Genomic DNA, 12,407 nt, shown 5'->3' on the forward strand with positions numbered 1-12,407 from the left:
ATTTCCCTACAGCTTGCTCAACCGAGACTGCTCCAGCCAGTACTCCGCTTATCCCCCCGGGGGGCAAGAATTCTCTGCTCATTTCCTGGGTCCCCTCAGTGGGTGGTGGGAGCTGGGCACAAAAGCAGGAGAAAGGTAAACTTTCTGCATGTGAAAACCACCCCCCACCCCCGAGGAGCCGTGTCACACCGTATGTCACCGTCATCAAAGGGGCTGTGCATAAACCTGAAAAACCAAACGGACCTGTCTGTAGGTGTCACTTATATCACACGGCTACAGGTGCCTTTATTTCTACAGTCCGCTGGTGCTGGGAGCGCGCTTGCCTTCTCTTGCCTTGAAAGCCTTCTGTCTGGACGTAGCCACCACTTGTCTTCACGTAAGCAGCTTTTCTTTGCTCTTTTGAATGAATTGAAAGGGGTGTCGGGGCTCAGAGACTTAGCTGGGGCCTGGGACTGAGTCTCTGTCTCCAGCTCTCACGGCAGCCCCTCCGTGAGGCAGCCAGAGTGCCTCCTCCGGGGGTGTTTGACTCAGGTTTGATGGCTTGCCGGAGAGATGTTTTTGTCTCCTCCGGGAAGGTGGCCACCCACCCTCTTTACCGGCCCCCACTTCCTCTGGTTCCACTAAACCAAAGGCAACTGAGAGAGTGTGTACAGGCGCTTAAATCTCTGCCCATCCTTCAGCTGCCTTTAGGAGGAAGCCGGATTCTGCACGGATAACCAGCTCAAGAAAAACCCACCACCTCCCTCAACCCTGGCCTCACCCCTCAGATCTTTGGGGGTCCTGCTCAACAAGCTGCCCCTCTTGATACAGAGAATGATATTCTTACAGTTTGAGGCTTTGGTTTTTTTTTGTTTTTTTTTTTTAGGAGTTTGTACAAAATAGTTTAAAGGAATCTCATTTGGCCCTCCCACAGCCCCTAGGACAGAGTGCTTCCAGAAGAGAAGTGACTAGGGTTTTTTCCACTGTATTCTCAAACCTTATCAGTCTGTATGCATGCGGGGGTTTTGCGCATTTGCCCCCTACTGGCAGCAACTGGAAACACATCCTCTCCCGCATCTGCGTTAAGGTAGAATTTAAAACAGAATAGGGGTCCTAGATCATTATGCACTTTGTCTCCATTTTACAGATGGGGTAACTGAGGCACAAGAAGGCCCGGTAATTTATGGAGATGGTTTTGTGTGGTAGTCCAAAGACTCAGACCCAGGCTATTACACGTGCTCATCCACACGGAAAGTTTTATTCTTCTGCCTTCATTCTCTCCGCAAGGGTCTTTCTATGATTCAATGTATTGGGGACAGCAGCTTTTACAGTTTGGTTGCCTCCTCGTCTCAAAAGTCTTCAGAGTGAAACTTTTTAGCTACTCGATCAATGTTCACTGATTTTATTAAGAGGACTGTGTGTTGAAATGTCCATTTCAAGGATTCGGAAGTAGGTTATCAGAAATGGTCATGAGTACTTACAGATTAGAAGACCAGGACGGGGAAAAAAAAAATCAAAACTTTTAGCATGCCTGCAAGAAAGTCAGAGATTGCAGCAGGCTAGGCAGTTAGGAACTGTGTTCTTCCATTGCTTGCTTTGTGACTGCCACAAGCAATACTCACTCCCTGCATCTTTAACCTAAAACTTGTGATCTTCAGATCGAAGTCCACAGCTTCCTTCTATGATGTTTTAGAAAAATATAGCTAAAAAGCAAACAAATGAAGGCCTAAATAAGCTAAAGAAGAATGAAGTATTACTCAATAAGGCACCAGCGAGTTGGTTCCCACAATGCAGTGGTTGCTTTCAGAACAAATACTCAAGTACCCAACCCACAAACCCTCCACTGCTGCAAGTGTTGAAACCCCCATTGAGCCCTCTGCAGCTGCCCTTCTTAAAGAGCCCCAAAGGGTGGGAAAGTAACACTCCCTGTCCATGAGGCTCTGGCCGCAGTGGGCATTCAGGTGTCGTGGAGCGTTAGAAAAGAAAAGGCATTTCTCTCCTCAACGGCACTGCCGAAATGGTAAAACTGTGGAAGGATTTTCACTGCCTCCCTTTCCTCATTTTGCACTGGTTTGGCTTTGCTCAAAGATATTTTGACAGAGGAATAGCCAATGCCTGTGACAGACATTCCAGAGATAGAAACAGGAAGCTTGCCTCAAGTTTGAGGCAAGCCTGACCTGCACTGTAGGTCCATACACCAGAAAAGGCGAAGGGGAGAAAAGAAATGGAAAGGAAACAGGGGAAAGAGCCAAAGTGTAGATGCTTAGTTGGGTAGATATTTGGTCAAATCCCCAAAATGACCTTGATGATCTCGGCTAGGGTGCAAGGAAGAATTTTCCTCCTCTGACCAATTGGCCAAGGCTGGGTAGTTTGCACCTTCACCATTATTTCCACCATTGGTTTGTAAGTGGGACAAAAGCCTATAGCCCCGGCTCTTTGACTGGGTGGACCCTATTGTGTGCATGGTATGTGAGCTTGCTCAGAAAGGAGATAGAAAGTTGCTGGAGGCTCTCAGTTCCAGGCCTGCCCTGACTCACTCCAAAGGTACCTATCTATGATCAGCCTTCTCACCAGTAAAAAGGAGCTCATTTGATTCCACCACCTTAGGGTGATCAGACCGATCTTTTTCGTACCGATCATGCCTTCCGTATGAGGTAGCCAGGGTGATAATTAATCTGCGGGAAACTGCTTCCATCTGTTGTTGGTCTATTGAAAGCCAGGGCATGGGAGTATAAGGAACCCAGCTCTGTTGTCCGGCTGAGCAGGAGAGGGGAGGGTGCGGAGGGGAGCAGAGGGCTTTCTGGGGCCCCAGGTCTAATCAGAGGTCGTACCGGTTGTGTTTTGAGTATTTGATGACTTCACCTGACCAAAGTGCAAATGCTATCCACGTGGCTGCACTCGTGTACATGTGTACAGGTTTGGAAGCGTTTGGCTGCAGAAAAATCTAATGAGAGGCTGCAGAAAATCACAGAGCCAGGGCTGACCTTGAATCCTAGTGTTTTTCTGTCATGGGTGAAGAAGTGAGGTTTAGAGAGGCGAAAGAGGCAGGATCATTTCTCCGTGTTCAGGGCTCTTTCCATAACAACAAGCCAGAGGATGGCTAGACTAGCTGGCCCAGGAACCTCCTAGTATCCCCGTTTTGGCTCTGTACACTGCTAGGCCTACCTAGCCTGGTTCTTTTATGCCTTGTTTTCATTATCAACACACACACACACACACACACACACACACGCACACGCACGCGCACGCGCACGCACACGCACACGCACACGCACACCAGAGCCTTCTGCCATTGAGAACGGCTGTGCAAACCCAGACCTGGTCTTTGGATGTTGCTGGTCCAGAGCCTTCACTGAGAATAGGGCATCACACTGACTATCCATCTACATTAAAAAACAAAAACAAAACAAAACAAAAAAGCAAAAAACAAACAGTCAAAGTGCCCACTTACTGCAAGCACCTTCCAAGGCCTAGAGAGAGGGTGTTGCTAAACACAAAGCAGCCTTTATTCCTGAGCTTGCACACCTAGTGCATGCTGGCTAAGTAGCCTGGCCTTTTGTGGTGAGCTTAGACTTAATAACGCCTCCTCTTACGACAATAGCAAAACAAAAAAAAAAGAAAAGAAAGAAATGTTCGCTGCTTTCATAAAAGACCTCCCCACGCCCCCCCCCCCGAAGAAGCAAGAAATAATTATGGAAGGAAAACAGCATGGTAAATCCCAGAGAGAACCCTCCATGCAAACCTAATGGGTATCATTTGCCATAAAAGGAATTATGGAAGGGAACCAAATCCATCATTGTGTGCAGCGCTGAAGAGATTACAGATCAAGAGGGTGCGCTGGGGTGGGAGTGTGGAATCCTTAAAGGAGGAGAACAGCCTACTGATAAGATCCAGTTCAATTTTACCAAATAAGTTTCTTGATAAATACTAAAGATATCGTTAGGCATGGATGCCGATGGAAAGGCCGATGGAAAGTTCATCTTTGGAGGGTGCCCCATAGACTTTGAAGACCTGGAGACTGTGCTCTGCTCTCATCCATTTGTGGCCCACCTCTCTGTCCTCTATATGCAGTTGAAGGTCATATCAGTGGTGTATGAGACTCTTTCCATCCTCTGCCCACACTTAAAAGACGTTTCAGAAGTCGAGTTTAGAATAAGTGCCATGTACAGTCTTAGTCCTCCTCGCCGACATCCCCACCCCGTACAGGCTCAAGGCATCAAGCTGGCCCATCCATGGGAAAATCGGGGCCCGGACTCAGGAAGCCTTGACTTCTGATTGAGAGGCTCCCAGGTGAGAAGCTCCCAGGTGAGATCTGTGGCTAGATCCGCTGGGCCCATTAACCCTGTTGGAGTATCAAGAAAAAGGCTTCCTAACTAGGACCTGGGGAGTATACAGGATTCTGTGTGTTCCCACAGAAAGGATATCCAAGATTAAGAACCCGAGCTGTAGTTTTTCTTTATACCCAGCATGCAGTTCTTCTGCACACCGAATGGTTATCATGATGGTAGATTTGTGAGCATCTTAGAAGATCCCTGTAACTTTTAGTTTCCTTATATAAATATGCCTGGGATGATGCTGTACCTTCAGATAGGAAAGCTAACAAACCACATGGGAAATTTAGGACCTTCCACCAGCTTCACCTTGTTGTCCAATTGGCTGTGTGACCTTCAGCAAGTGACACAGATTCCCTGGGTCTCCATTTCCTTCCCTATCAAATGACAGAGTGTATTTTCCAGCCCTGTACTATAGTACTAGCAAGGCAGGAGGTAATTCTGCCCAGAGGTTGGCAAATCCCTCAAAGGGCTGGGTTGTAAATATTTTATGATTCGCTGGCCAAAAGACAAAAATCAAGAATGCTAAGTAAACATGTATTTCGAAATCTAAAAAGATTTCTGGCTTCAGGATAAATAAAGAAAGGAGCTATGGGCTGGATTTGCTTCAGGCTGAAGATAACTCCTGAGTTAGGTGGTGCATTTTTGTGTACATTAAAAGAATACTAGCTTTCCATTTATAATGGTAATATAAAGTTTATCCGTTAAGACGCATTCAAACAAAAATAAAGAAATGGCTGTTTAAAATTTTTAATTCATTGTATTTAGAGAAGCAAATGGATTCAGTAAAATTACCTTGGTGACAGGCAAAAGAAAAAAAAAAACCCTGCAGTTCAGAGGACACTGTACCAAGTGATGGAGAAGACTTTGAGCCTTCCATCTGACAATGTCCCTGGACGTGGCTGCCCTGGTGTTTGCCAGTGCTATGATTGTGAGCTGCTGTGTCCTTCCTGTGAACTGAGTTTTTATTTCAAGAATTAAAGAAAATGATGCAAACAGATTTAAAAAATAATTTAAAACCTTTCAAACATCACACACACACACACACACACACACACACAGAGTGAAGCACAGAAGTAGTGTTCAGGTATATGGGAAGCAGCAAAGGTGATGTTGGCAGGACAGAACAGCCTCCTGTCCTGTCTCAGCCAGACACCTTCGCTTAAGCTCCTCTCCCACCACCACCATGCATGCGCCAGGGGAGCAAAGCGCAGCCGTTAGGGTCAGGAACTTTCCAAGCAGATCCAGCTGAGCTGCCACTCAAACCCCATCTCCTGTCAGCTGGGTTGTCTTGTTTTTGCTACCTGGAGTCCCAGCGCCCCGCCACCACCATCCTTCATCCATAAAACAGAGCCTTTCCCAGCATCCATTAGAGTGGTAGCTCTGAGAAAAGTACTAGAGGACATATCACGGGTCCTCCCCGCTCCACACTCCTGGAGCACGGTGTACTGGAGCACTCAGAGTGCTCCAGTGTCAGGAATGCAAGATGGTGTACATCTTGCGGAAACAGAGCACCTGGGAGGACTCAGGATTGCTCCAGCATATTAATATTAATATTAATATTGCTGCAGGGTATCATGTAAGCGTTCACTAACTGGAATAAATCACCCACAGATGTAGCATGCTGTTATATGTGTGTGTGTTCACAGGCACATGTCTAATGCGTACAAGGCTTTACAACATCAGTCCAGGGCTGGTTTTGCTGGCAAATAATGTGTTTGTGGCAAACACATGCACAGGCTAACACATAGAAACTTTCAGAGCTGTCTGATTTCAGCATTTCTGGATAGAGTCACATGGGGCAGTGCTTGGCTCGTTTTCCCAAGAGCAGTTTTAAATATTCTATGTCAGAGTTCAGCGGGTCAGACACAAGCAAAGAGAAAAGTCAATAAAGAGACAGGGTTGCACAATCTGAGTGAGTCTCCATCCTCAAACCCCAGCTCTGAAACTTTCTTGATATGTTATTTTTGGGAACTGTCTCAACTCCTCTGGCTCAGGTTTCTCATAGGAGCAATGGGAATAGACCAGATGTGGTGAGGACTGTAGAATACCATCTGTGTAAAGCACTTGGTGAAAGTGCCTACCTGCTGCCCTTATTAAAAGATAAGGGTCATCCTATCAGGAGTTCTACACCAGGAAGCTCCTGGAAACTTTTGTTCCATATGTTCTCACAGCCTCTCTGATATTCCAGGGTGATGTTGGACTCCGTAACCCACAGCACCTTCCTGCCCAACGCATCCTTCTGTGACCCCCTGATGTCTTGGACCGATCTGTTCAGCAATGAAGAATATTACCCTGCCTTTGAGCATCAGACAGGTGTGTACGTATGGGGATTCCCATTCAAGGGCAGCAGCCCTGGGCTCAGGCTGGGTGCATGGACCTAGGGCAGCTCAGAAATGTCAGCGTTCAATGCAGATGCTGGTGGAAAGCCAGGCGGAAGGAAGTACAGACTTGTGCAGAAAGAAGGGTAGTAGAGTCCTCTCTCCTACTTCTTCCTAGTACGGTGTAAATTCTGCAGCCTGCTCCAAAGTAATGTTCAGTAAACATGGGTCCCTGCCCATCCTAAGTCCTCCTTCCCACCCTTCTCTCCCTCTCCCTCTCCCTCTCCCTCCCCCTCTCCCCCCCAATGCTTAGCTCAGTTTTCTGTACCTAAGAAGGAAGCCTGAGGTCTTATGTAAGTCCCATGGCAGAGGGAGGCCAACTGAGCTTCACCCCAGAAACCCTCTGAGGGCTCCTTGCCTGAGTAAGTGCTTGGGTGACTGCACACCCCAGCAAAGCCAGCTTGATGCTGGCATGGCAGGTGCAGACCCACACAAGTGACAGACACACCCACCAATGAAGCCGTCAGTCCTCGAGGAGACTTAACCCTGAGCACACAAGCCTGGCCAGGTCTGAGCTTAGTGTCCAGAGGTGGGCAGTGAGCAGGAGGGGCCCAGCCCTTGACATGCTACACGCTGTCACCACAAGGGAGCCTCGGCCTTTACAGCTAGAGGACAGGGCTGCACACCCAGAATTGAAGATTCCTAAATCACATGGTAATACACCCACTCCTACCCTCTACACGTATGCTCTCTTCCAAACACACATGCACACACAAAATAGCTCACTGTCGACCAAAAGATCCATCAGGCCTGTCCAACCTATGGTCTGCAGTCCATGTGCAGTGAAAGACAACTGTAAATGTGGCCCAACACAAAAACCATACACATTCCTATGACAGTATGAGATATTTCTTTTGCAATATTTTTTGGAAGTCAGTTGCACAAAGTGAACTTTGCAGCTGACAATGCCGTGTGACAATGTTGAAAGCTTGGGCATACCTGATAGATCACTGCGTTTGGGCTTCACTCATCTGCATATATAGTACAATTCTCCTTTGATCCCAAGAAGTACCTGGATTACCCTGAAAGATGATGAGAAAGGCAATTCACTTTGTTCCCTCAAACATTGCCCTGAAAAGAGGACAATGAAGGTTTTAGGGTGTTCTTTCATGTTCCCGGTGCCTGTTGTTCCAGATGACATGGGGGTGGCAGTTGGGAACTGGTCTCAACACTGCCCACATGATGTCCTGGCTACAGGAACAGTGGCTTCTGGAGTCAACAAGAGTCTAAGCTACGGCTCCATGTGACCTTAAAGTAAAGGGTAGCTTTGACATTAGCTGTTCCAGCTTAACTTCTCAGGCCCCAATCTCCCCTTTGATAGAGAAATAATGAAGCTAAAGGCTGGTACCAACAAAATGCAGGGCTGCTTCCAGCTGGGGTAGAAGAAAGTTTAAACGCTGATGGCTATGCTAATGTTTGCACAACGGTATGAACATACTTCTACTCACTGAAGTGGACAATTTTAAAAGATTAAAATTAGATTTTGGTTTGGTATATTTTGCCCCAATAAAAAAATATAATCCACTAGCAGAAGGCATCACCAATCAAATTGACCCTGGAAGGTAATTCTGTACATGCTCAGATTCTCGGGGCAGCCCTCCACGGATTGAGGCCTCGGCAGTTCTATTAGTGTAATGGAAGGTGAGACAAGTTCACTGCTGCGATTCTTCCAGCAGCGTCTCTGAATCCTGCGTCAGGAGACGTCAGAAACATAAATTTCTCTCACCACTGTTTTTAAAACACTGAAGTATCTCTGTCAAGAAATGAGGACAACCAAAATAAAATATCCTCATTTCTCAGTCAGGACATCAGCAGCCAGAGAAATAAATGACAGGATCTGAATTTCTAAAAAAAAAAAAAAACAACTTCTCTACAGGAACAGAGCTGGGGTAGTTGGGATACGCTGACCTCTGACCACTCCCCCCTAAGTCATATCTCCTTGCTGCCTCACAGATCTCCAGCTTGAATCTAGGCCTTGTCTAGGGCAATAAGAACTTCCTGTTGGTCTTTGCCCTCAAATATTGACACTGCCACTCACCAGCCAAGTGACATCCAACAAGCCATTTGACACATTTTCCTTTACCCAAACAGTATCCACTCCCTAAAGCTGGGAGGGTAAAATAAGAGTTAATATTATCAGGCATTTGGACACGTGCCTGGCACTTGTCAGATGGTTGCCTCATGGGGACATCTCGCAACTCCTAGAGGGGAAGAAAACAGCCATTGCCTTCCTCTCTCCAGTCAATCTAGACTTCAGTGGTAACCCTCCTGATCTGGGACTGCCAAGGCAAAGGATGTGAAGGAGACGTAATGTACCCGGGATCCAGACAAGTGAGAGCTAGGAGGAAGGGGATGTGATGCTCAGCCTAGCAAAATCCAGCTGTTTCCAAACTTCACAAATGGCTTCAGCTGAAAAGACCTGAGCCTGTGCCCTCAGTGCACTCACTACAAGTGAGTCTGGACTGCTCTTTGAAGCAGGGCCTCTGCCTGACGGCACTAAGGGATTGGAATATATATATACTCATATGTATGTATGTATGTATGTATGTATGTATGTATGTATGTATGTGGGTTTTTTGAGGTAGATCTCACTATATAGCCCTGACTGTCCTGGAGCTATATAGAGCAGGCTGGCCTCCAACTTCAACTACCTTCCTGTCTACCTAGTACTGGGATTAAAAGCACACGCCACCATGGCAAGTTTCACATGCATATATATTTTTTTAAAAGATTATATATCCGAATAAGTTCCAATAGTCCACCTTCTAAAGTTTTCTGGTCCTAGCTCTACTTCCTGGAGCACCACCTTAGATCTCCTCCTCAACACACACCTCTTTCCTGGCCTTCAAAATGGCCCGACCGACATGTGGCACCACCCTCACTGTGGGATTTTGCTTATGCTTTTTTCCACAGCAGAGCTTTCTAGACTGGGGAAGACCCAGGGAACTAGCTCCAGGAGGCCCCTCAAGTCTAGTACAGAGTCTGGGTGGCAGTGGAGAAGACTAGATACTGGCTCTCCCGTCTGCACCCCCACCCTAGGCCAGGTTCCTCCACTTCCATTCTGCATAGCTGTTATTAAGGTTCAGCTGTAGGCCACACCTACACTACCTGAGTCTAGCTCTGTCCCTTACCCACCGTGTGACTTTAGAAAGGGTCGTCTCCTGAGGCCTCCATTTCTCTATTTGTAAAATGGCCATGACCTATCTTGTCAAACGTATTGAAAACAGCTGGGAAGAGCAGAGTGCTTAGCAGGGTGATTAGTACATAAGAGCACTCAGGAAGTACAAGGCCACGGGTGGTGGGTAAGCACCATGAATCCCAATGCTAGGGAGGCAGAGGCAGGTTGATCTCTCTGAGTTCAAAGCCAGGTTGATCTGCAGAGGGAGTGCCAGGATAGCCAGAAATATATAGTGAGACTCTGTCTCAAAAAAAAGAAAGAAAGAAAGAAAGAAAGAAAGAAAGAAAGAAAGAAAGAAAGAAAGAAAGAAAGAAAGGAAGGAAGGAAGGAAGGAAGGAAGGAAGGAANGGGAAAGGAAAGGAAAGGAAAGGAAAGGAAAGGAAAGGAAAGGAAAGGAAAGGAAAGGAAAGGAAAGGAAAGGAAAGGAAAGGAAAGGAATTATAACAGCTGTGCTTATCCGATATGACATTTTACTCCAAGGAGGGCTTTTTAAAAGAATAGTGCCAAGGCCTCCTAAGTATTAAAATCAAAGGGGAAAGCATTTAAGTCACACTGGGGCTTTTCTAAGTAAGATTCATGTGTAGGGCACAGAATCTCAAGAGCCCATTCGTGGGTACCGGCCTAAGAACTCCTCAGTCTAAACTAGAGAACCAACGCGAGTTATTCAAAGGTCTGAGCAGAGTCCCATAGCAGAAGTTAAGTCCCAGAGAAGTTGCTCCTAGCTACCTCTGCTCTGACTGCCCACTAAGGCCGAAGGGACAGCCGCAGCCATCACAACTCAGGGCCTGGCTCTCTCAGCCTCTCCCTAACTCTCCGTGACACTTTGCAGACACACAGCCAGCCCTCCACTTTTCTCGGTCCAGTTTCTTAAACTGCTCATGGTCTATGTCATTTGAAGGCTAAGACAAGAAGCCAAGAGAGGTTATAGGTAGGATGGGGCCAGCCCAGCTATGAAAGGAAACCTGGAAGCCATTTATCACCACAGGACTTCCCTCGTAAAGCCCTTCCTTTCCGTGCCAAAGTTGCAAATGATGGTATTCTACCCTGCCCACTTCACTCACTGCCTCTCTACAGCGTCGCCCTGGGCGAAAAACTTTCCCAACTCCCTATGCTAATAAATCATGCTAATTATGGTCCCAAGTTGTCTAACTTAGGCTTCCTCTAAAGCCGACTGTCTGTCTTGCCCTTTCCCAGTCCTGAATTTGTTCTGGTTGTTCCTTAACCCGAGAATGAACACAGAGAGCTGGGCAGCTCCTGTCCAGTATGGCATGAACTTTCTAATCCCCATGTCCCTACCTGGAGCTACTTCAGGCGTGGGTATTACCTCCCTAGTCTGAGTGCCCTGGAGGACATCAGTCCAAAGAACTCAATACATCCAACTGGATAGCATCATTTGAAAGGGCTCCCCCAGAGTCAATGACAACTCTCTCCAGCTCCTCAGCCTTTCTTCCCAAGGCAGCTGGCCCTCAAGCGCCCTGACCCACTTCAGACTTCAAAGGAGCTGGCAAGGCCGGATGCTTAATAGTGGCCTCTGGACTTTCACATCAAGCTTTCTGGACATAAGATTCTGGCTGGCCTCTGCTAGGACCCTAGGCAAACGGGCCTGATACCAAGCTTCTCCCGCAAGTTCAGTGTGTTTTGTAAGTGAGAGACACGTCAAGGAAAACACTGTACCTTTCCAGACAATGTGACCCAGCAGGAGTATATTCTTATATAAATAGCCCCTTGGTTGGCTCTATGTTCATTCCTTCCACATTCTAGAAGGTTCTTTTTCATGTCATTTGCTGGAAGCAGAGGCACTGGCACCACTACCTCTCCATCTTTCTGACTTTCCAGACCTAAGCTAGAGATAGATAAATAGATGGACAGATAATCGATAAACAGGTTTACTGACTTCTAACTGTGTGGTGAATATGCATCCATCTGCCTGCCTTCATCCAAATCTTATTTTTGATATGTGCATTCTCCAAGACCAGGAAATGTGGCATGATGCAAGATGTCCACATGGTGTCTAATGACCTTACTTATGGCCACTGTGACCCTGGAGGGGAACCTTGTAACCTCCCAGAACCTGTTTCCTTACCCTAAGGTAAAGATGGTAATCACTGGCGATCTGGTAACACTTACTGAGGAGTGGTGGGCTAAGGGGGGGGGGATGGGAAGGAACTCTCAGCACTCCCAGTTCAGGGTGACTAGAGTTCCACAGCTGGGGAGGGAGGTGCTGGGAATCCTTCTGGAACTTTCTTAGAGGGGCACCCTGAGGGGAAGATTCTTTGAGAGAGTGTGAACTGCTGTGGTTCAAGGAGAACAGGAGGGACTCAAGGGTCAGAGGAATGGGGAAAAAAAAAAAAAGCACCTTCCAGCAGAGAGCAGGGAGTGGCACTGGGGCAGATAATAGAGGCCCTGGGGCAGGATCCCTCCCTTCCTCAGAGGTGCTACTAACACCTACTCCCCACCCCCCCCCATCCTAAAGCTGAGACCATGGAAACACTCTACCACCCAGTCTCTGGATGCTGGCTCCCCTCATCCTGCCTCCAC

At 47.2% G+C, this 12,407-nt stretch overlaps 1 protein-coding gene across 1 annotated transcript in view; it reads left to right on the forward strand.

Moving 5' to 3' along the window:
- The first annotated feature begins 249 nt into the window (after positions 1–249).
- Positions 250–12,407, forward strand: part of Elf5 (E74 like ETS transcription factor 5) — a 28,538-nt gene continuing 16,380 nt past the window's right edge. The window contains exons 1-2 of the mRNA XM_021194771.2: positions 250–376; positions 6,502–6,626. Coding sequence (XP_021050430.1) covers positions 6,506–6,626 — 121 coding nt within the window. The 5' untranslated portion in view covers positions 250–376; positions 6,502–6,505. The remainder of the gene's footprint in view (positions 377–6,501; positions 6,627–12,407) is intronic.

The sequence above is a fragment of the Mus pahari genome, chromosome 3, assembly GCF_900095145.1.
Source record: "Mus pahari chromosome 3, PAHARI_EIJ_v1.1, whole genome shotgun sequence".
In the NCBI taxonomy this organism is placed as follows: domain Eukaryota; kingdom Metazoa; phylum Chordata; class Mammalia; order Rodentia; family Muridae; genus Mus; species Mus pahari.